Source organism: Electrophorus electricus, chromosome 2 (assembly GCF_013358815.1).
Source record: "Electrophorus electricus isolate fEleEle1 chromosome 2, fEleEle1.pri, whole genome shotgun sequence".
Taxonomy (NCBI): Eukaryota; Metazoa; Chordata; class Actinopteri; order Gymnotiformes; family Gymnotidae; genus Electrophorus; species Electrophorus electricus.
The window spans coordinates 14,847,213-14,870,227 of NC_049536.1; the positions used below are offsets into that span (position 1 = coordinate 14,847,213).

Sequence of the window (23,015 nt, forward strand, 5' to 3'; positions counted from 1 at the left end):
CTCACAAGCCCCCACGGCTCTCTAGGAGAGACAAAGGAAAGTATGGAATGACTTAAGGCAAAAGGGAATAAATGGGGGAAAGAAGGTGAGAGGTAAAACTGTACACACTTCAGCGAGGATAATGATTCTGATTAAGAAGATACAAGCATGAGATTTTTAATAAGGGATACCTTAATCATGTTCCCCCCTTTTCAAACATCAAACATTTTCAGACATATTATCCTGATACTGTACATGGTAGCTTGTATAAACTGGACACATTCCCTTGAATATTTTTTAGGGTATCTAAACAAAGAGAGCAAAAAATCCATCAGGGTGCCCCAGGCCATCTCTTACCATGAGTCTTCTGTGTCCATGTCTCCACATCTGGTAACAATGAGGGCAAATTAGCTATGAAATTCAGAGTGTCCGTAAGATAAGACTCAGGCATGTCAAATTCATTTTCTCTGCTTAATCAGAAGGGCAGATAGGAGTCAGTCTATTCAACAGGCTCCAGGTCACAGCCTGGGCTTAATCTGCATAAACGGCAGTCCTTGCAAGCTTGAGATCTGACTCTGGACCAGCAAGGTTCAGTGGAACGCCAGACACTGGTGGTCCGAGAAATAGTCGATTTCCTGTCTAGTTTTACTGGAGCCAGAATCAAAGAGAGGAAATTGTTATGGAATTCGGGTTGTACTTTTCTCTTACATTTGTGGAAACTTTCTGTTGGCTATTGTTAAAGCAAGACACTCTTCAGCCCTGAAACTATTTGATTAGCACACATCAGAACTGTTTTTGAGCATTTTTAACATAAATTGTCTCTTGCATGCGAAACAGTAAAAGTGAATGTTATATCAAAAGAAGATGTTATATCTGAAGGGTACATTCAAATACACACGCATTTTGGCAGAAAACATTGTCCAGCCATGACATCTTTTGGAAAAAAGCCACAAGTCACGCTTTGCTTGACTATCCCACAGTAAAATACAGTATATTAGATTATTGCAAATTCCCAGAAGCTTATGATCTTAATGAGCGAAAACCTATCTATCTCAATTTGGCTAGTCTTCTAACCAAATGTATCTACATGCTATTGACTGTTAAAGATTAACTCTTTGTCTGAACAAGCGGCCTTTGGGGACAGGACATCATTTTGATCTTCATTTCATCGCCTTGTACTTGCCAGCTGTGCTCCAGGTGTTGGGCTTGATGTGCGACTCCCCCAGAGCATGCTCCTCCTGGGCTCTCTTCAAAAACTCTGGCAAAGCTTCCAACACACCCATTCCTCTGGGCAGTGGAGGGTTTACTGCCTAATTAACAGGAGGAATGCTGGGTAGTTGCTGTCGCAAAATTGGACTGGAGGACGAGGTTCATAAAGCTTGGTTAAGCACACCTTTTTCAAAAATCCTGCTATAAAATGCACCTAATGCTGCTAATCTAACTTGGCCAGACTGAAAATATACTCTCATATATATATATATATATATATATATATATATATATATATAAAAAGCACTGATCACCGAAGCACTGAGCACCAACATATAGCACATACAGAAGCAGGTGAAAGATGGTAAAACCCTACATTAACATCCATACACAGTTAAAACTATTTAACATGTGTTGTTGCCAAGTTAGGGGTGGTGGGGGCTGAACAGGGGAATTTTTGGTCATTTTTGGTGGTCTGTGGCAGTACTTGGAGAAGTCAACTTCTACAGCCCCTGTTCCAACACCAAAACCAAACAAAGGTGTGCCAAGCAGTGCCATGCTGTCCTTAACAACGGCCAAACACTGGGTGGTGCTCTGTGGACCAAGTTGATTTTGGGAACAGTCCGCTAAGGCAGACTTTTCCAGAGATGTCTAGAAGGGTGAACTTTCCCTCTCTAAACTGCTTTATGACTTTTACAGAAACATCAGTCTATTTGCATTTTAGGTTTGAAAAAAAGGCCAGAATAAGGTCCACTGTGTAGCAGCACATGGCACAATGTTTTATTATCATATGTGCAAAAGGGTGCATTACTTGTAGCAAAGAGCATATGAATGGATAACTGAATAAACTCACAAACAGAACTGTGTCAAACTTGGCAAGCTAACAAAAGGTTTTGTATTGGTTAACTTGAATAGCTCCTTTGCCTGAGCAAGGTCTTGGGTGGAAAAAACTAGTGGAAGCAAATCTAAGTGAAGTCCTAAAATGTCACCATCCATATTATTGCTTGAAACAGTGCCCAAGAGCTATTGTGCTGTAACTTGCAAACATTGCACAGGATCACAAAGGAATCTTTGTAGGGAAGAGGTGGACCAGCCATTATGAGTCCCTCATGTTTGTGGAGTATTTGACTCAACTCTGTTCATGACAGCTTTATACCAAAAAGAAGGCAAATAATGGATTCTGTTTACACAGTTAATTTACAAAATATAATAAACTTTATAAACTGTATATATTTAATATCTTTTTTGTACAAAAGTAACAAAGGCTATATGTTTCTTTTTAAAACAGTCCCAGTTGCTTTGAATGATATCTCATTCCACCTTTTACATTCAAACCAATGCGCACAAGGAGCGTCCTCTCTGAGGTAGAATTCCTTTTCTTTTAGTCCTCCTCTTTAATGAATAAAACGGAGAGCAAAATCTTGTTCTGGCTCCACTGTGCTACGTGCATGGCTGAGAACTGAGGTGCTTTTCTGAGGCCCCACTGCTGTCGAAGGGCTGCTTGAACTCACTGCCATCCAGGTCGGCTGTGGTGTGCCGGGAGAATGGACAAGAAGCAGAATCCTCCTCACGGTCGGAGTCTGTGTCGAGGGCCACATTCAGATTTTCACAGAGGACCTCTTCGTTGCGAGGAACTACAGTGCAAAGGCCACCATACGCCTCTCTCTGAGGCCTCCATGGAGCTTTACCAAATGTGCCTGAGAGAGAGTCGCAAAATTACTCAGGGTTCATGAATCACACCACTGAGCAAAGAACCATGAACATTTTTAAAAAATACACAAAAATAGCACAAGCACAAAAAGGCCCTGAGCCTTGCTATCCCAAAGTATCTAAAAAATAAAGAGTGCTAATCTGGATGTAGGTTCTTGCTTTCTTAAATTACCTCATTTAAGCACCGCAAAAAGCCAAAGACAGCAGAGACAGTTCTATGCATACTTGACGAATGAAGCTGATATGATCTCAGACCCTGACTCACCCATGTACAAGCCGGAGGACAGCCGGGGCTGACCACACTCCGCCCCCTCACACTCCCCAGGGCAGAGACACTCGCCCGGTAGCTGTGAGGACCCATGGAGGCCCCCAGTGGGCAGCTGCATCAGCAACCCGGGCCCCATGTACTCAAAGGGATCAGCTGCTAGGTTGGGGGCCCAGGTGTAAAAGTCTCTCTTCTTGGAGCTAGGCAGGGAAGCGCTGTATGAGTCCCTGCAGACAGGCCGTTGATCTGCAACGCAGCCTGGGGAGGAACAAACAAGACTGTACATCAACACACAGAATGGGAGAGCTGGAATATTTTAAAATTACACAATGTTTTGATCTGTTCCAGTACACAGGCCTGTGTCATAATGCATATTAAAGAATCACATCCATCACATTAGCACCAAACTAATTTGATCATTACTTAGGGAACTGGATAAATCAGAAAGGGCAAACAGTAAAAATAAATAAATCCAGCATGCTAAACATTGTTCTCTTACCTGTGTATGGGTCTGTAGGCTCTGGACTATACATATTGCCTCTCCTCAGCAATGAGCTGATTGGCCCTTGGTAATGGCAAAGCAGTGGGTCAATGGCTGCCTCCATGTCTGCTTCACTTCCTGTGTCCAGCTGGCAGAGACCTGTGCGTAACAAATACACCCATCAAATAATCTTATTTAATTAGGAAAACCAACCCAAAAAATATGAAATAATCCAGCACGTCATGCATGACAGGCCATGAAGTGCAATTGGGAAAATATGGACTCTTGTCCAGCCATGGCATGAGAGTTATTTTACCATTCATGTCTTTAGGCTGCATGTAGAACCCTCCCATGGAGGAGCTCATGTACTGGTGGCTGCTGCCGCTTTCAGAGGGCACGTAGCCATCCTGCCGCTCTGCCAGAGTGCCCTGCGAGGACAGGTAGCTAGGAATGTCTGCTGGCAAGTTGGTCTCATCTGCACAAGGCACAACAGTTGGTCAATGAGCCAGCCACATACATTTAATGAAGTGTGCCATTAGCTCAACAAGTTAAGTAACCATTCGGATTAATAAAAATACCTCAAATGAATCATTACTGCAATGTTGCAAGCAGCCCACTTTCATCTAATGAGATTTTTCATTGCCATGCAGATGCATATTTTCTCAACTAGTTCAACTCAGTGGTTATGATGCTGACCTGTGTTGGTGACACTACAGTCTTCGTTGCGTCTGCGCGTGTGGTAGATGATGACCACCCACACTAGCGACGTCCCAACCACACAGCACACCACTGCGATAATGACGATGCCCACGGTGGTCCAGCCATCCTCCTCTGAGCCACTGCCTGAGCTGAGCACGCCACCACCCGTCTGGCCTGGGTCGCAGTTGGGGTTAGGCAGGACGGCCAGGCGCACATTGCCTCTCTCTGTGCCCAGGGGATTGGACATCTCACAAGTGTAGGTGCCGGCATCACCCTCTGCCGCGTCCACGATGATGAGCAGCTGGTTTCCGGCAGCAAAGAAGTGGCGCTCAGTGACCACTAGGGGGCTATCGTCCTTCGTCCAGTTAAGGCGTGGTGGGGGGCTTCCTCCGGCGATACACTGGAGCACGGCTGTCTCGCCTTTAGCCACTGTGCGGTCCATCAGTGGCCGTAGAAATGAGGGCGTTTCTGAAAGAATGCCAGACAATAGGCCACTGTTAAAGAGTAACATCAGACCTTCTGCCAATCTGCCCACTAAGCTGCACTAATTTTCAAGCTGATGAATATGATTTAGGCTATGTAGCTTTCCAGATCAGACAGATGTTTGACATCAAAGATGGTTTGACCATCAAAGATGTTTCCAACAGATAAAGTGATTGCAGTTTTTTAAGGCATAATACACGTTATTCAGAGACTTTGCATAGCAAAGCAGGTAAGGTAAACTATGAAGTCAGTTAATAGAAATGGATTTAGTGATTTTATACAAGAATATTTGCTCTTTTTTGTCTCTCCCTTAAGCAGGAGCATTCAGAAGCAAACTGTACTTACCCAGTACGGTTAGCGTAGCGTTAGCAGATATCGCTCCAGCTGTATTCTGGGCAGTGCAACTGTATACACCAATATCCTCTGTTTTCACATCCACAATGAAGAAGACGGCATCGCTGGGCATAACGTGCATCCGCCGTTCTCTGGCGGCCGGGAAGTCAGTCCCTCCGTCTTTCTGCCAGGCGATCTGAGGACTGGGATGCCCAGTGGCAGCACATTCTAGCCGGGCCGTGGCTCCTGCACGGATGGTCAGGTCCATGGGCATTTTGGTAAAGGATGGCAGCACTGAGGGAAAAAGATTAATGCCTTATTAACAAACATTAAAAAAGAAAGCAAAAAACCAAAACAAAAACTATTTGTTAAATCAGCATCCTTCCATAAAATCTTAGAAAACCAACTAAACTTCTTACATACTGAATTACTGTACTGCAGGTTTCATGTTCAGCACTTACTGTGAACAGTGAGCTTTGCCTTGGCAGAGTAGGTGGAACCAAAATGGTTGGAGATGACACACTGGTATCTGCCCTCGCTTGAGGACTCCACGTAGCGCAGATGCAGAGTGGTCGTGTACTCAGTGACCTGGCTGGCCTCGCCCCCTGTTGAGCGGACATGGGCCTGGTTGTGGATCTCGGCATCGCTCAGGACCTCGTTGTCTTTTTTCCAGGCAAATGTCATGGGGGAGTCGCTAGAGCTGGCTGCTGAGCACACAAAGCTCACGTTTGTGCCCTTGATGGCTGACTGCGTCTCTGGCTGCACTGTGATCTGGGGCTTGGGGAAGTCATCTGTTAACAAATAAACAGCAAAGATTTTAAACACTATTCATTTTTGAGATTTTCTGGCTCCATACAAAAACCCTGACAACAGAAGAATCAATGTGAGGGAGAACATGTTTTCAGGAGTAAACTACCAAGTCCCCCTTACCAACAAAAAAATCTTTAAAATGAATTCTTTTCCATGACAAATTTTCCACGCTGAGTAATGTCCAGCTTGAACACATCCAATGCACTTGGAAAATAGGTCCTGCTTGTCTACTCACCACACACAAACTCGTCGTGGTTGATGGCGAAGACGCTCTTGGCCTTCAGCGGCTGTGGATGGGCGCAGCTGGCGTTGACCAAGGGCAGGAAGGCGTGCTCTGCCACCCACTGCGGGAACCACTTCAGCTGGCAGTCGCACAGCAGGCTCGAGGTGTTCAGGCGCCTGGCGGAGCGCAAAGCATAACAAGAATGAGGCTCCGCTGGCGAAAAATCCAGAGTGGACCGAGGGCAGCAACCGCTGGACATTTGAGCGGTCTTGGACTTGGCCCAACAGACTATCACACAGAATACAGTTTAGATTTACAGGTAACAGTTGAAGCACTACAACATCAGTCAGCCTGAATATGTCTAAAGCAAGATATTCTCAACCACAAAGGAGTAACAATATAAGCTTTTACTCCTGTTAGTCAAGCATTTTTTTGCCCTTTGTAACCACTGACCCCCCAACTCCATCAGAGCCACATAATTCCACAGTGAAATAGTACTCTATCCAGATGTACCACCAAACTGGTTGGAGAGAAGTCACACTTACAGCTCCTCTAGTTTCTTCATCTGGGAGAAAGCGTTGCCTTGAATGGACATGATGGCGTTGTTGCTCAAGTCACTGAGTTATTAGAAGGCAAAGAAAAGTGGTTACACAAACAGCAACTACCACAAAGCTGTTTAAAACAGTGTTTTGGAAAGCACTGAGCACTCTGTAGCACTTAAGGTACTCACAGCTGCTCCAGCAGGTCCAGTCCAGTGAAGGATTTCTTAGTAATGGATCGAATCTGATTCCCTTGAAGAAACCTGAAACAGAGTCAGGTAAAATTAGAAACAAACATCACTTTCCCATATAAAAGCCTTAAAGATGTCTTAATTCATGTAACATTATGTGAAGATGTAATTACAGAATTTCGCAATCCCAAAAACTCACAATTTTTTGAGATTGTCCAGTGCAGAAAAAGGTCCATTCATATCCTCAATGGTCCAGGAAATTTCATTGTATTTCAGGTCCCTTTAGACAGAGAGGGCAAGAAATCAGAGAAAAATCACATGGTTAAATTCCACACCCTGAAACCAGAGCTGGCAGGACTCATTAAACCACTGCCTGTGTTTGTGTGAAGGGAATGGAGACAGAAATTAACTCTAAAAGATCCACAAAAACAAATATACTCACCATTTATCAAGCAAAGGAAAATGTTTGGCTACTTTAATCCAGCTTTAACATTTCCATACAACTACACGTACATAAATTGTTTATAGGTCACATAGCCCCATAAGTACTTAGGCAAAGTTTTTACAGGTTAGATTGCACAAAAGATTTGAGTAAACCATATTATACTATTAAAACGTCAGTAAACAGATCATAATTAAACTGAAATAAAAAGACTTAAACAGCAGGCAGTCTTAGCTTAAACATACTTAAACTGTACTGAAGTGTAGGTCCATTCAATAAAACATCAATTAAGGAAATAAGCTAAAACCCATTTCCAGCATAGTCTAAGGTTGGATCAAGAGCTCCTATTCGACCTTCCCCACTGTCCTCGCCCTTTTTAACTGCTTTCCAACAGCTAGTTTCATCCTCTGCATGCCTAGTTACAAATCACATGCACACCCCCGCCCTCCCATCCATCCACCCGCCCTTTCATGACCTTCATGCTCCATTGCCATTTGGTTCTGTTTAAGAGTAAGGCCCTTGGAAGGGTAGATGGTGGGGTATCAAGTTTCTGAAGTCAAAGGTACACCATAGGTATTTACATATGTAGTGAAACCACAATCTGCTAATCCCAGAAACAAAGAAAAAACTGCATGTGGGATGCTTGACTTATAGCACTGCAACATCTAGCTAATAATAAAGACAAGCAGGAGAGCGAGACCAGAGATAGCTGGAGTGGCCCAGGTGCCATGGCAGACAGCCAGGGCTTATACCTAGGGCCTTAAGATATTGCATGGACAGAGTCGCCTGCCTCTTATCTGCCCCCAGAGTAAATGGCTGCACTCACAGCGTGTCCAGGAGGGGAAGGCCGCGGAAGGCGCCGTCGGCAATGAAGCTGACCCGGTTGTGGGCAATGGAGAGCTGTCCGAGCACGCTGAGGCCGGCAAAGCTGCCCTCTTCCAACCGCGCCAGCTGATTGGAGCTCAGGTCCCTGGGAGAGGTGAGAATACGCAGCCCACTGAGATGTGGCCCAGGGAGACACGTGTGCCAATACTATGCAACTTCAGCTTGGGGATCCTGCTTAAGAAGCTTATGCAAGGTTGACATCTGTGGGCAGTGTTGATAAAAGTATTCAATAAAAACTACTCAGTATTTAAGAGAAATATATTTTATGAATGTATATAAAGTAATAAGTTAATAATAAAGTGTTGCCAAAACAGCCACAATACTAAGAAACACTGGATCTCATGCTTAAGTAGTGTTCAAGGAGGTATTCTGATATCTAGGCACCTGTAATGCTATTAAATACAAAATGATTTGTCATTGTATCATAAAAGAAATATAAGCTAGAAATATGCAAGTTAGTGCACATTAATGACTACTAGCATCACTATTATGATGCCTTTTCCAAATAATCAGAAAACCATTATATACAATTAGCTTCAATCTCATCCTCGAAACAGCAGTGAAGAACAATGAAGAAGAGAGAGACAGAGAAAAAAGAGAAGCATCCTCCATCGGAAACAAGAACCACACCACTGACCCTCTCAGAAGTGACTAAAACAGGTTATGTCCATAAAGAACCCAAACAAAATTACATGACATTATATTACAACTTACTCATTATCTACCCCCTGTCCTCCCCTCCCGCGACTTCCTTCTCATATTCGATGCTCTAAGAAAGAGGTCACTGACCCGCCCCAATGTTATTGCTTTGGCAGACACAAGACTAGGTAAGCAAAAACCTGCAAGAGCAGAGGAGAGTGAATTTAAAAGTGTTATGAGGAACAGGAGGAAGGGCAGACTGAGAGAGAGAGACAGCGAGAGGGAGAATAGGAGAGCACGGATCACGTCACTTACAGCTCAGCGAGTTTCTGGCAGAACTCCCAGGCATCGGACCTGATGCGGCTGATGGCATTGTGAGCCAGGTGTAGCTGTTGCAGGGTGAGCAGCCCATAGAGCCATCCCTTGCTCACCTCCGTAAGGTTGTTGTACTCTAGCTGCCTGCTCGCATGTGCACACACACACACACACACACACACACACACACACACACACACACACATTACTCTTCCACTCCATTCCTGTGTACTTGCGCCATTTATTTGTGGTGATTATCCAATATTCATTTATGCATCTTTATAATCATCAAGGCAAACACATCAAATTAGCCAACTAAATTCCCTAAATTCACATAACCAGTCAAAATCTGCCTTGCTTAGTAGCTAAACAAATCAGCTTTGATTAGCTATGCACGCGGTGGTACTGCAGCAGCTCGGCCACTCACAGGACTTCCATGCTGCTGAGACCCCAGAAAGCTCCATCCATCAGCCGGACCAGGCTATTCCGCTGCATCTTCAACGATCGCAGCTTGTGCAGGCCATGGAACGTCAGGCCCTCTACGCGTCGCACGCGGTTCCTGCTCAGGTCCCTGCCAAACACAGACATTGCATGCTTTTACCGGGGGCACTGGTATGTCTGTGTTCTTACTGGGATTATTTACTGGACTCGGAGTTTGGTGTTACATCATTTCCAGATCTAACCAACACCCTGCAATCCAAAATTAGCAAACAATGGTAAACATGCTAGCAAACACCAAATATGACATGTTCTTCTCATTTGTGAAATACACTGTCGCAGCAGCTTTGGCAGTCTATGGCTATTAAGGGGTGGTGTGGTTTTACAGAAGCCACTTACATGTGTTGAAGACTGGGGAGCTGGAAGATCTTGGCAGGAATGGAGCTCAGACGGTTCCTGTTCAGTCTCAACACCAGCAGTGTGTTGGAGAGACTGTTAAAGCAGCCATGCTCCAACACAGAGATACGGTTGTTATTCATGTACCTGAGGAGGCAAAAATACAAAGCTTAGCACTGAACTAAGGAAAAGGTGAGATACACTTGTTAAAAATGTCAGTGATTACCACATCAATCTCATTATCAAAGTTAGTGCAGGAGTAATCTCAACTTTTCTTTTTTCAAAGATTTGTGAGTTGACATCAGAGTTTTGATCAGTTTATGATTACACATGGTAAACATAGCCGAACTACTAGAAATTTCCATGGCCTGAGGCAAGTTGTGCAGTCTCTGACAGGAGAAACCACTCACAGGTTTTTCAGGGGCAGAGATGGGAAGGATCCAGCCTTCACTTCCACTAGGTTGTTATTGCTAAGGTCCAGTGTCTCCAAGGCGACCAGTGGTTCAAGCTGCTCCGGCAATAGTGCCAAGATCTTGTTGTTAGCTCTGAAAACAGACGGTCGGTGGGTTGAATTAACTCCAGAAGAAGCCATTTCAATAACAGCGGTCAGCCAGCTCGTGTTTCCACACACACTTGTGGAGAGAAGGTGTTGTCTCACTTCAACCATACCATAAAGACATGAGCTTATGTTGCCCTTAGTCATGGATTTGAAGAATTCCAGGCTGTGTGTTGGAGTGTGTGTGTGTGTGTGTGTGTGGAGTTGTGTGTGTACTACAGACAAACCCATGTCAGCATGTCATGCAACAGGTCAAACAGCAGACTGCTTGAGTGCCGTGTCATTTTGTTTATAAGGTAATTACTTACAAGGTATTTAAAAAAAACTGCCAATTACTTGGTTGATGAATACCATTCCCTCAGTGAAAGCACGCTATGGCTAAGACCAGCAATTTCCTGGGTTGCACTCCTCCTAAATTGCAGTGCACGGGCTGCCTCAGTTATAAACACAGGCTGTACAGTGCTGCCTTTGTGTGTGCGTGTGTGTCTGTGTGTGTTTTTATAAGTGAAAAATGGGGGCGGGGCAAGGAGGAAAAAAAACTTGCCCCAATATATGTCTTTAAACCTCTGTTAATAAATGCCTTTGGATTAATAAGATGTAGTGAAAACGAATTTGTAGACCTAAAAGAATGTGGAAATAAATTTTAAATCTGACTTTAAAGATTTAATATGATGTTAGGGGGATAGTACAAAATGTTTTTTTTTTATTTTTGCTGACCCAAGTTTGTAAGGCACAGCACATTTTGTTACCAACTTTTTGCTTCAACCTATCCAAGGGAGAAAATGAAGGTTGGCTTGAAACAAAACCAAAGGCATGCACACGTGCACGCACGCACGCACGCACACACACACACACACACACACACAGGGAGGGAGAAGAGAGGGAGAAAGAGAGCCTGCAAGAACATGCCAGTGTAGTCCCTCCTCTTGGCAGCCTTGAAGCTCAGAGGCTGGGTAGACGATTGGTGGGTTTGTGGGGAGGGGAGTGAGGGTACAGACCCTCTACAGATCCCCTCTCAGCCCAGACTTCATCTATAGTAGTTCCAAACCCATTTCTAGACATTAGGTGAGACCCTAGCCCCAGCCTCCTTTGTCACCTGTCTCTCCCACCTCAGTTTCTCCCCACTCCTGCTCCTCTAATGCTCAGAGAAAAGAAAAAACAAACAGAACATAGCCCAGCTGTCAGCAGAGCCACACCACCCACAGAAATGCTACAAGCTGGCCCTTTGTGTGCAGATTTGCACAGGGCTTTGCATGCATGGCGTCCTGTGTGTGAGCACACAAAAGGGACACACACCACCTGGATCTCTGTTTTCACCTTTCCTCCTGGCTGCCGCCAAGCTATGGGCTGTCCTGAATTTCCAGTTTTTCTCTCAAAGACAGAATCACACAAAAAAAAAGAGATGGAGGAGGGGGGCATTCTGGGCCTTGTAAAAGCCCTTTTGACTGCAGGCCTTGGCATCATCGGTGGTGCAGTTTGTGCCTCAGCCATTTTGGTGAAATACTTATCTAACCAAAACAAAACACCATGAAATGCCTTTCCAGAAGGGACAATGGAGTTGGTGAGATACATCCAAGATACAAGATCAAAATGTCTGCACAGAGCGCTGTTTTTCTCACCAGTTTGAGCCTTTACCACTCTTGATTACCTGTCCTCACTGCTCGAAATGTGGACTGACCAGGGGCAAATCAAACTGGAACATCAAAGTTTCTTTTCCAACAAGGCCCTGGGCCGATATTCTGTGCCTGATATCACTTACCTCTTTTGTGTTTTTAAAAACTGCACTACACTGCCGAAATGGAGGAGGCCGATTGCTCAACACACTTCTGACATTCTGTACTACATCAAACTCCCTCCACACTGAAGAAAGGGGCAAAGCTCTTAAGAGTGGCTTTGGTTTTTTTAACCCCTTACTTTCTCTCCAACATCTGCACAGAGATCTAATGAGAGCTTTTCAAACCTCACTGTGTGTATAGGTGTGTGTGTGTGTGTGTGTGTGTGCAGAAGAGTTCCAAACCAGCTTATCTGTTCATCTCCCCCTCCTTGTGGTCCAGGGTGCAGGAAAACAAGTGCCGTATTGTGCCTTCCTAATGCGCACACTTCAAATTTGTTCAGTCAATTTCTAACAAATAAGCTCGTTATGCATCATTACTTTAATTGTTTCAGGCCGTGGCCTGTCAGTGTCAGTTGTGGCTACCTCCATTTTTACACACACAAAAATTAACAACTTACTTGAGTAGTATTTATGACTCAGAACAGTATTTATGGTAAATGTAGGCCATAGCTAAGATCACTGTTGAGCTGGGAAACTATTCTATGTAGAAATATGACATTTATGATGTGTGTGATGTTAAATGCACACATAATAAAGCCTACATAAAATATATTTTCACTGAGGAGAATGTGGTTTTAAAAAATCACATCTCATTTTTGGTACTAATTCAGCTATTAAAAAGAAAACATTTTCTTGCGCAAAAAACCTTGGCTTGAAATCAGATGAGATACACACAGAGCCACACCCGCCTGTTGTGGACACAGAAAACCATCACTGAATCAATTAAATTTTGTCATACTTTCCCAATTAAGTCAGAATCGCTTCGGCAACTAAATTAATGAGATGGCTACGGATGAGTCTTCCAAAAACCCCCCGTCCATTTTTATTAAGGCGTACACATCCACCACTGCCCCCCTCCCCCATGGGTCACAGCAGGCTGGGGAGGGGTGAGAGAGAGAAGAGAAATGCTGGAGTATCGAATGCCACTTAGTTCTTATTTAAACAGTAAGGCAGACACAGCGGCAGCTCCCATCGTCTCCCCTGACCCCAGAGCTCAGAGAAAAAACAAATGCCAATAGCTCTACAGCTGGGAGCAATTCACTCATCATCATTTTAATTAATTGAACAATTTCCATGGAATTTGGTGGTGTGTGTGAGAGAGAGAGTGTGAGAATGTGTGTGTCTGTGTGTGTTTTCCCCAAACCATTCAAATTATGCCTGTTTTTGAAGTTAATTGAAACCATTCACATTATTTAGTAATGTGAATAAATTATTGTAGCTTGTTAAAGAATGACTGCTAAAATGGTATGGTAAAGCATATTTTTAAACATTTTACTTTTTTTAAACTGGCAACTGTTGGACTCTTCCTCAGTTGCAAACATTTTAACATCTTAAAAAACTTTTTTAATTGTCCTCATAATCTTGGCAAAAATCTAAGAGTTATCTTGTATTGGCATTTTTGAGCATGGCACAACTAGTTGACATTAAAATACACTATCCTATTAACTGAACCTTAAGTAGGCTTTGTATGCATGTCGCTAAACAGCTAAGCACTATTTCTGCATAACAACAGTGCAATAGTGCAATTCCAAAAATTAAAAGTTGGTACATATTCCCTCCTTACAGAAAGTCTAAAATGAAGCTTTAATGCAAACACACAAAATGTGTTTAATTATTAACATTTTAAAATATGGAAAACAACAAGGAATAGGAGAGCTGTAAACTACTAAGATTATAATAGCATTAATATGGGCCTCCATTCAGATTTAATGTGCTGCTTTCTGACATACAGTGACGAGATGCACACTCTCTTCTGCTGGCTCAGGCAACCATGCTTCTTATTACAGGCGCCACAGCAAGAGAAGGAGTCATCAGATGGCGTTGCCAAGCTCTGTTCTCCCGCCAATAGGAAATACCACACACACACACACACACACACACACACACACACACACACACACACACTCCCCCACACACGAAAATCACAGATAGATTTTCTACTGGGCCTTATAAATTCTGGATTTTAAAAACACTGTGTGTGGTATGGTAAAGCAAGTGAAGTAAGAGATAAGTCTGTCACAATAAGAGGTGAAGACAGTTATCTTATGCTCATTCACAGATGAATCACTTCATTCTTCTTTGAAACACTGCTATTGTAGAGTGGAAGGCCATTTTCACTCTTCTCATACTAAAGAAAAAAACCCCATTAGTTTAAACTTTCAGTTATATTTCAGAATGATTCAGAAACGTTTACAGAACCGATCTAGTGGGAATCAAGAGAAGCCTGACAACTTTCTACTGTTAAGCCAACGATGCTTTCATTTATGCTTTCAACTTGGTATGCAGCAGTTATGCCTATGTGTAAGTGTGTGAGAGGGAGAGTGTGTGACTGAGTGAGAGTGTGAGTGAGTAAGAGAAAGAGAGTGTGAGTGAGTGAGAGAGTGTGAGAGAGAGAACAGACCAACGTGGGTCCACACCTGAGCAGCCTTCGGCAGTAGTTCTGTCTCATGTCACAACATGTTAACTCTGAGTCATGGGATGGATATGGTGTCTAGCCTTTGGCTGCACTTTATAACTGTATATGGTGTCTAGCCCTTTGCCTCATCATAAATTATGTGTCAAAGGATTAAACTTCAATTTATACCATCTTAAATTATCTGATACGCATTAATGAAGCTTAACCACACACACCCCTAATTGAAAAAAATATAATTACTGGATATTAATTTATCAAATGCACCTTTTCCATTCCATCAACTGTTTTTTGCGATGCCTTGGGTTATTATTATTAGGAATCAATTTTAGATGTTAATTTTAAAAATTCTTAGCAAATTCTCCTTAGCATTTTTTACTATGGAGTTAGGATTTCCTATCCTAGTACATTATCCAAGTATGTTAAGCTGTCTCCAAAAGGTTCCATAAACTCTTAACAAAAATGTCAATAGATTTCACCATATTCTTTTTTAAATAAAAGGCAGAAAAAGCAGAAAAGGTTGCTGTTTTCTTATATTTTAGTTCATTTATCAGTTTTTAAAATGTATTTACTTCACCAGGTTAACAATAAAGTATAATGTTAAAAATTCCAAAGTCTAAAAAAAATTATGTCAAGACAAAATAGCCCAAAGTATTAATGACTATGCAGAACAATATAATGTCAATCCATGACTAGACTATGGTCAATCTCTGACCTTGGCCAATCTGTGACTAGAGACTCAGCAGCAGGACACACAATACTGAGAAAAGAGACAAACTTATTACTAACAAGTTGACCAAAGTTGTAACCAAAGTTGTCAGCAATGGTGGATGAAAAAGGCCTAACCCGACAATTATCCGTGCAAGGACTACAGCGCTCAGCCGACCCAATCATAGCCAGGTGACAAAAGTGACGAACACACAAACAAGGCCATGAAAGAACACAGCCTCTGGAGGAGAGAGGCTGCATACTCACAGAACAAGAGTGATGATAGTCTTGGAAAGAAGGCCAAAATCTGGTATCATCTCCAATTCATTATTATTCAGCTTTCTGCAACATGAACATAAAGCAGTAATTTGACAGATGTGGTACACTGGAGAGAAGCTGGAAACATGGTGAGAGACAGGCTTGTTCGTTTTCAATACAGAGGAGAAAGCATACTTACATTTCACTCAGATGCGGCAGACCAGTAAACAATGCTTCAGGAAGTGTTCGTAATTTGTTATGGCTCAGGTCCCTGTGAAGAAGAGGCATTTGTCAAATGTGGACAAAATCATAACATGGTGCCTTTAAGCGCAAGCTACACAGATCAGCTTTAGAGTCAGATACATGAGGAAGAGTTTCCATTGCACTTGATAAAAGCTGGTCTGAACAACAATGTATAGAACTGACCGGTCACCAAGACAAATCAAGCATCTAGTCCAACACTATTTGTGTTTTTATTTCTTCACCCTAAAAAGATATTCCAAAGAGATGCATGCAATTTATGCACTTACATTCTCATTCCTAGAGTTTTCAGTGGATCAAACAAATTTTCCATGTTACTTTTTTTTTGCAGACTTGGGATTAACATTTTATGTTTAAAAGATGACTGGGAAATTTTTGCTAGGTTTGAAAGCAACTTTCCACCACCATCCCTGAAACATTTATTTATACCATAAATAAGTTTACCATACACGAGATTACCTTTGTTATCCAAACATGTTTTCCCTTCTTTTTTCATTTGACCATATAAACTCTGATATTGTATGTGTCATTCTCACTGAAGAAAAAGCTATAGCGCAAATCAAGCTCCTAGATGTTCTGAACTGGAGGATTCAGTGTTTTTTTTACTCCAATAACATGGAGTGTTGAAAATTCAGGTGTCATTCTGTCACAGTACTATAGGCACCTGAGATGTAAATTTTGTATTCCTAAATGCTAGACATCTCAAAAGAAAAACCAAAAACATTAAAGTAAAGTGACCTTGGGTTACTTGAAATGTGTAATAAAAATATAAATTCACTCATTCATACCAACCTGCCTGGAACATGGTCTAGGATCACAGAATAGTCCATCAGTGTATGTTGAGTTTATCATCATGTTAATGAATAGAATTTGGGCTCTTCTCCTAGAGCTGCTTGCCTTCTGCAGCCTTGGTTCTGTACACTTACATCCAGCAGGCTATCAAAACGGGGTTTGGTGTAGCTTGCTCAAAACTGACTTACAGCTGGAGCTAGTCATACGCTCATTGTACCAAACACGGCTGACATATTCTTCTTTGCATAACTGCACAGTTCAGTCAGGAAATAGCCATTTTCTCCATTCCTGGGAAAGATAACTGCCCCATGTCTCTGCCTTCCCGCCCTTTTTTCAAACCTGGGGAAGGTGTTTGGCTTTGTATTGTAACTGTAGTTTAGCAGGACAATGCTCCAGATTCTGACTGCTCTTCCAGGGTCCCAAGGCCCAGGCCTTCTACACAGCAGCATGGGGTCCACTCTGCTGCTGTTACCACTGCTGAATGCTTCACAGCTGGTCATTTGCATTTAATCAGCTGGTCCCAGAAGTGACTTACAATACCCACTCTGAGGCATCAACAGGGGAGAGAACACTCAATCGCTTGAACTAGATTCAATTTCTCAGAGCAATGGCCTACCACCACTTTTACCTTATTCCTGAAGTTATTATTTTTCTAATACTGTAGCTAAACCAAGAGGTCAAGCTGTTAAAAGGGTTGCAGTATAACAGTTATCCTGGCTGCGTTAGTTTGTTAAGATGAAAACGTTTTCTAAAGTGTCGATTCCCATGGTGATAAATCTTAAGCAGGCCACCAACTGATATGGGACACAGTGGAAGGGAGAGACTGAAATCGAAGTGCCACTCTCCCCCCAACCCTTTTTTTTTTTTTTTGCAGCAAGCAGTGGAAAACAGGCCCTAAGGAGGAGTAGGGCTGGTGGAGCGAAACGAGAAAGAATCTGTGCTGAGCAAAATCTGCACTGGAGATTCTGACACTGCGCTCCATCTACACTGTGGTGCCAGACCCCTCAGCTGGGCCCTTCCCTCCCCATCTGGACTCCATCATCATGAGCACTGACCGGGTGGAGGGGGGTGAACAGAGTAACTAGCCCTTAATCTGTTCACAATGCAGGGGAACGGGGGCTGACTTAAGTTTCTATAAGCCCCACTTTCCTTTTTCTCTCCCCCTTCTTTCCAAGCCAGTTTCTTTTTGGCCCTCAACAAGAGTTTTACTGGAATTTCATATGTGGTAAACAAGAAGGATTTACAGACATCAACTATTCTTGAATCATGACCCCATTTTCCCCCATTTAAGAAACAACACACAGTGTATAAACCACGCAGGCCTTCAATTGAAATATAACGGTACACATTGTTTTCCAACAAACAGAAAACAATCATAAGTCTACAGGTGAATCTATAAACCTGAGTTATAAAAAGCTACTGTAACACGATAAATCAGGAACTTTTATAGGATCACAACATTGTGCATGCCTGTACACTAGGAACTCCCATGGGGAGAGGAGTTGCATAGAGAGAGTCAGATAAAGTGGTGTGTTTATCACACTCATGCTTCCTCTGGAAATTCATATCGTAAGTGGATCAGATAAAAACTCTGCCACATGTGTATGCTTCTGACTGGACTCTTAGTCACTGTGAGTACACAGCTGGCGGTGCCAAAGGAATGAAAGAAGCCAACATATCCAGCCTTTGTTATGATAAGATAGGCATGCCTGTGCTCATGTGTTAGTTTATAGGACACTTGGGCCTGCAGTATAATCAGAGGGGAGGGTCACTGAGAAACCAAGCGTTGATCTATTTTTTCTTCACCTTCACAAGTAGCAATACTCATGGCCATGGCACAGTTTGCCCTAGTGTTACATCACAATCATACATTACAGCAGCTCATTATAGCACTGACAGAGTGGGAAAAGGTCTCTACCAACACATGTGAAATATGAACGTACCAATCATAGTATTCGCTGTAGTAGTCCAAGTTGTTTAGGTTAGTAAATCATAGGCGTGCAGTGTAGACATAATACAGTCTCATCATGAAAAGCTCTTGATAGCTCATACTCTTCACAGCAGCCAATAGAAGAAAATCTTTTCCAAATTTAAATCACATTTAACCATATTTAAATAAACTTTCATGCTTAAAAATGGAAATTTGGATTAGCTAAAATATATTTCTTCAGTGTATTACATATTTATTACATCTTTCCAATTAACATCTTTCCAAGCAACTTTGGAATTTTAGTTTTTATCCTTTTATCCTAATGTTTGATACATATATGTTTGTAAAAGTAAACAGTTTACACATCTGTCTATCTATGAATTTTCATTAATTTAACAGTCATTAAATGTAGCCATTTAAAAATTCTAAATGTGATAAACCAATAATTACATTTCTTACAGTACACATGCTAGCAGATTAGAACTAAGCACAGTTTATCTTTCCCCTGTATTTGTCATGCTGGTAGGCAGAATGGGGTTGAGGTCTCGTTTTCTCCTTCCCTTTCTCCCTGCCCCACCTCATTCCCTCACCTCCCTCTGTGAGAGTTACACAATCAGACCTCCTTAATGGCTCCCAGCGCCAGTTGTGCTTAGCTGCTAATTCAGCAGAAATAATGAGTCCCGGGAAAAACAAAGGCCTGGCCCAGTGAAGGCTTTAAGATGTGTCGGAGAGTCGCTCATAAATTAGCATGGTGCAGCACAAGGAATTTTTCCCCCTCAGCTGTGGCTGATTTTCAGTGGTGGAGTGAAAGGAGGGGCCTGCTTCTGGCATAATAAACTTTCCAGACTTTTTTGCCGTGATGCCAAACAGTTATGCACAAAAAAATCTGACAGGGCAGATCCAGCATTTTGGACTTAAACCTAATTTTTGTTTTTATTTCCACATCTATAGGCATGTCAAGTAAGGAGTTATTCACTTAAGCAGAGGTGTTCAAAAAGAGTGTAAGAAAGTGTAAATGTCTGTTTAATGAATGTTTGGCTTTCTGATAAACTAATATAAAGAACAAAAGTTGCATGTGTAGCATGTACAAAACAGTGATGCTAGTTATCATTCATGCTTACTGAAAACATATTTGTGAGCATTTTAGTGACAAATTACGCTACATTTTAAAATAAATAGAGAGTGTTAACATTTTTTAAAAATATGGATTATTTACTATAGAAAAGTTCAGTGATGGTGAGCACTGTTGAAAAAAAAGAGTGTAGATGACACAATCGCTAAATATGTTCTCCTCCAAATGTTAATATTGATCATTCTATTACATGTCCTTTTCAAGAGATAACAGGGCCCTACATATGGTAGACAGAAAGAAAAAAGAAAGAAAAATAATTAACTGACAGAATGGGCCACTTTCCTAAACACTGTAAATATAAGCGTTCACACGTAGAAGCGCATTGTTTGCGCAGTAACCATATCAGTAATCAGAACTACTATAAGAACATTAAAACCTCGTTAGATTTGTTTAGAATGCCACTGTGTATGCCCTGTTTGATTTGTTTTTATATAAACACCAAACGCGTTGAAATAGCAAAGAAAATATCACACACGAACTGGACAGCCCATGGGACATGAAATAAAAACTTTTGGCTGACTATCTCGACCTTTTCTGTTAGTTACACCAATTGTGGATGGTTTGGACAAAAAAATTGTTTAATCGCTGCTATATGTACAAAACAGTGTTCGCTATAAAGCAACAAAAACGATATGTCTTTATTTCGTAAAGTATAAGAGATGGGCCCTTATAAGGCGATCCATTTATTTTGCAGGGAGTCGAACGAGCGTGTGTTCACAATCTCACAAACACATGCGATTACGACATTGTTATACGTAGTGTTTCAGGTTAATTATCTAAAACGAACACAGAATGGCTTTTAAATGCAAATTTATAGCTAACACAAGTTTTCGACTATTTTATCTGGTTATAATTGAGGAACTTAAATTGTAATGCATGCTTAATAAAACCAAATAAACACATAACACACAGAAGTATGCAAAATGTAACTTACAATTGAGTTACCCATGAAGGAAAGGTCTTTGGAATTGACCCTTTTGTCAGTCGGCTACAGTCCAGTGAAGTACCGATACATGTGCAAGATGTAGGACACGGATCTGTATTTTCAGTATTTCCAAGTATGAGTTCAGCCCAACTGAAGAAAAGCAAAATGACTGCATACTTCGCAGCGCTGAGAGACTGCGTTGCAGCGGACATTTTGACACAGTAAAATCACTTCCAAGCCCTCAGAATCAGTTCTTATTCTGTTTCGTACGACCTATCCAGTAAAGGTCCAAATTCCAAACCAACACCATAAAAGGCGTCGTTTGAATTTGAAGGTTTACGTAGGCTACGGATATGCTTTTCGTTTCCAAATAAACAAATGCGGCGTTATTAGTCCTGCACCTCCGTTCCCCCCATCCTCGTGAAACTTTCGCTCCCAACTTTTCCACTTCGATGTAGTTGAAGAACATTGACCAACATACCAGACTCCCACGGAAAGCACTCCTATTGGTTGAGATCAACTATACTCCAGCAAAGGTAGCGCTGTGGGGATTTCTGGGAAATGTAGGTTTGGGCTATGGAGTAAGATAGCAGTAGAAGCTAAAAAAGACAACGCATATTCTGCGACTGCGGGCGATTATTCTAGAGTAACAGATCGTACAGTGTAATACCAACCGGGAACCTGTTCTAAGTCTAAAAAATATATTGACCAAAAGCTAATGATGATAAACTGCCATTTTCGTCTGTGATTGAAGATATTTTCTGATACTCGCCATGTAGCACAAACAAGCAGCAATGAATAAACTGGGTTTGCTCACTGGCTATATTTTAAAATGTAGACTGCAAAACGACTGCGTATGATTATTTACTGAAAATTATTTTCAGTCCAAGACTAACCCTAATTGTGTGTTGAGAACCCAGGGTTTAGAGTAGTAACACTTCCTACAGCCATCAGAGTTTGGGGATATTTTTTGTTCTCAGGTAAAGTTGCACAGAGTACTACACATATATTCAAGCACTTATTGACTTTATCATATTTGCAGTTTGGAGTGAAATTCTTTTGTAAACGGATGAGTAAAACGTTATTTAGTTTGTTTCTGCTTTCAGCAGTCAGTCTGCAGACATTGAGATGTTATTTATATCTGCACATACAGCTGATATAAGCTATAGTTCAAACATAAACTAGGTTAGTACTTGAAATCGGAACTGTTTGTATTAAGCCTAGTTGGGTCAAAATTCATTCTTTCTTTTAAAAATATATTTGCACAAAATACTAGAAGATGGTGGTGTTAGGGGGTGGATGAAATATGTAGTCAGGTGTTTGTGAATTAATGTATTTATTTTAGTTTATTTAGAGAATTTAAAATAAGATTTCAAGATGATTGCAAAATGAATGAAATTGCAAAATGTTTTCTGCTGCAAATAAGTGAGAATTTACAAGCAGAATTTTCACGAGAATTTATGATTTACAGAATTACTGGGATTTAATTGTGATGTGTGTATATGATAGACATTGTTCATGGACAATTGGAAAAGATTTATGTCAAAAGGTATGTGGCACACATAATAACGAAATCAGAACATCAGTAAATTACTTGTCTAAGAACATTTTGAATAGAGAATTTCTGCCACAGGATAACGCATGAATAACCCAAACCAGCTTTATTCCACTGGAGGGGACTCACACACTGAAGCAATCATCTAAGGTACAGAGCTGTAATGTATGAGGGAGGAGTTTAAAATGGTTTCCCCTAACTTAGTGATTAATTAAATCCCTTGAGGACTTAGTTTGACTTGAGGTTTGCTGTAGACCTGGAGGGGGTTATGGGTGGAGGTGGGAGGAGTAGAATGGATACGTGCATACCTGCATGAGCATGCTGGTACACTAGGCCTGTGTGGCCTGAGTGAGCCCAAAGGTGTAAGTTATTTTTTCTTCCTAATAATTGATTGCTGGTCTACAATCAGTTCTGTGCTGGCTGGAAGACCATCATCAGCTTCCCCTGACATGCTCGAGGAGATTAAAAAATGTTCTAGTAAATCCAGGCTTTATAAAATGACACAAAGCAGTGCAACTTGAAAGTATTAACTAAGAAACTGCAGCATCCAAGACCCCACACACAGTCTCAAGCACACAGACCCCACACACAGTGTGAAACATACTGTGCTCACT

At 41.8% G+C, this 23,015-nt stretch overlaps 1 protein-coding gene across 1 annotated transcript; it reads right to left on the reverse strand.

The window, feature by feature from the left end:
- Positions 1-1,944: 1,944 nt before the first annotated feature.
- On the reverse strand, positions 1,945-21,286 carry lrig3 (leucine-rich repeats and immunoglobulin-like domains 3). Its single transcript, XM_027023008.2, has 19 exons — positions 20,856-21,286; positions 16,006-16,077; positions 15,816-15,890; positions 10,448-10,582; positions 10,041-10,184; positions 9,631-9,774; positions 9,204-9,347; positions 8,191-8,334; positions 7,122-7,202; positions 6,923-6,994; positions 6,738-6,809; positions 6,205-6,368; positions 5,621-5,950; positions 5,172-5,453; positions 4,341-4,811; positions 3,961-4,119; positions 3,663-3,803; positions 3,164-3,421; positions 1,945-2,885 (listed from the first exon to the last, which is right to left on the reverse strand). Exons 1-19 carry the CDS (start codon positions 21,056-21,058, stop codon positions 2,629-2,631), a joined length of 3,348 nt encoding a protein of 1,115 aa, XP_026878809.2. The 5' UTR covers positions 21,059-21,286; the 3' UTR covers positions 1,945-2,628.
- Positions 21,287-23,015: the final 1,729 nt, after the last annotated feature.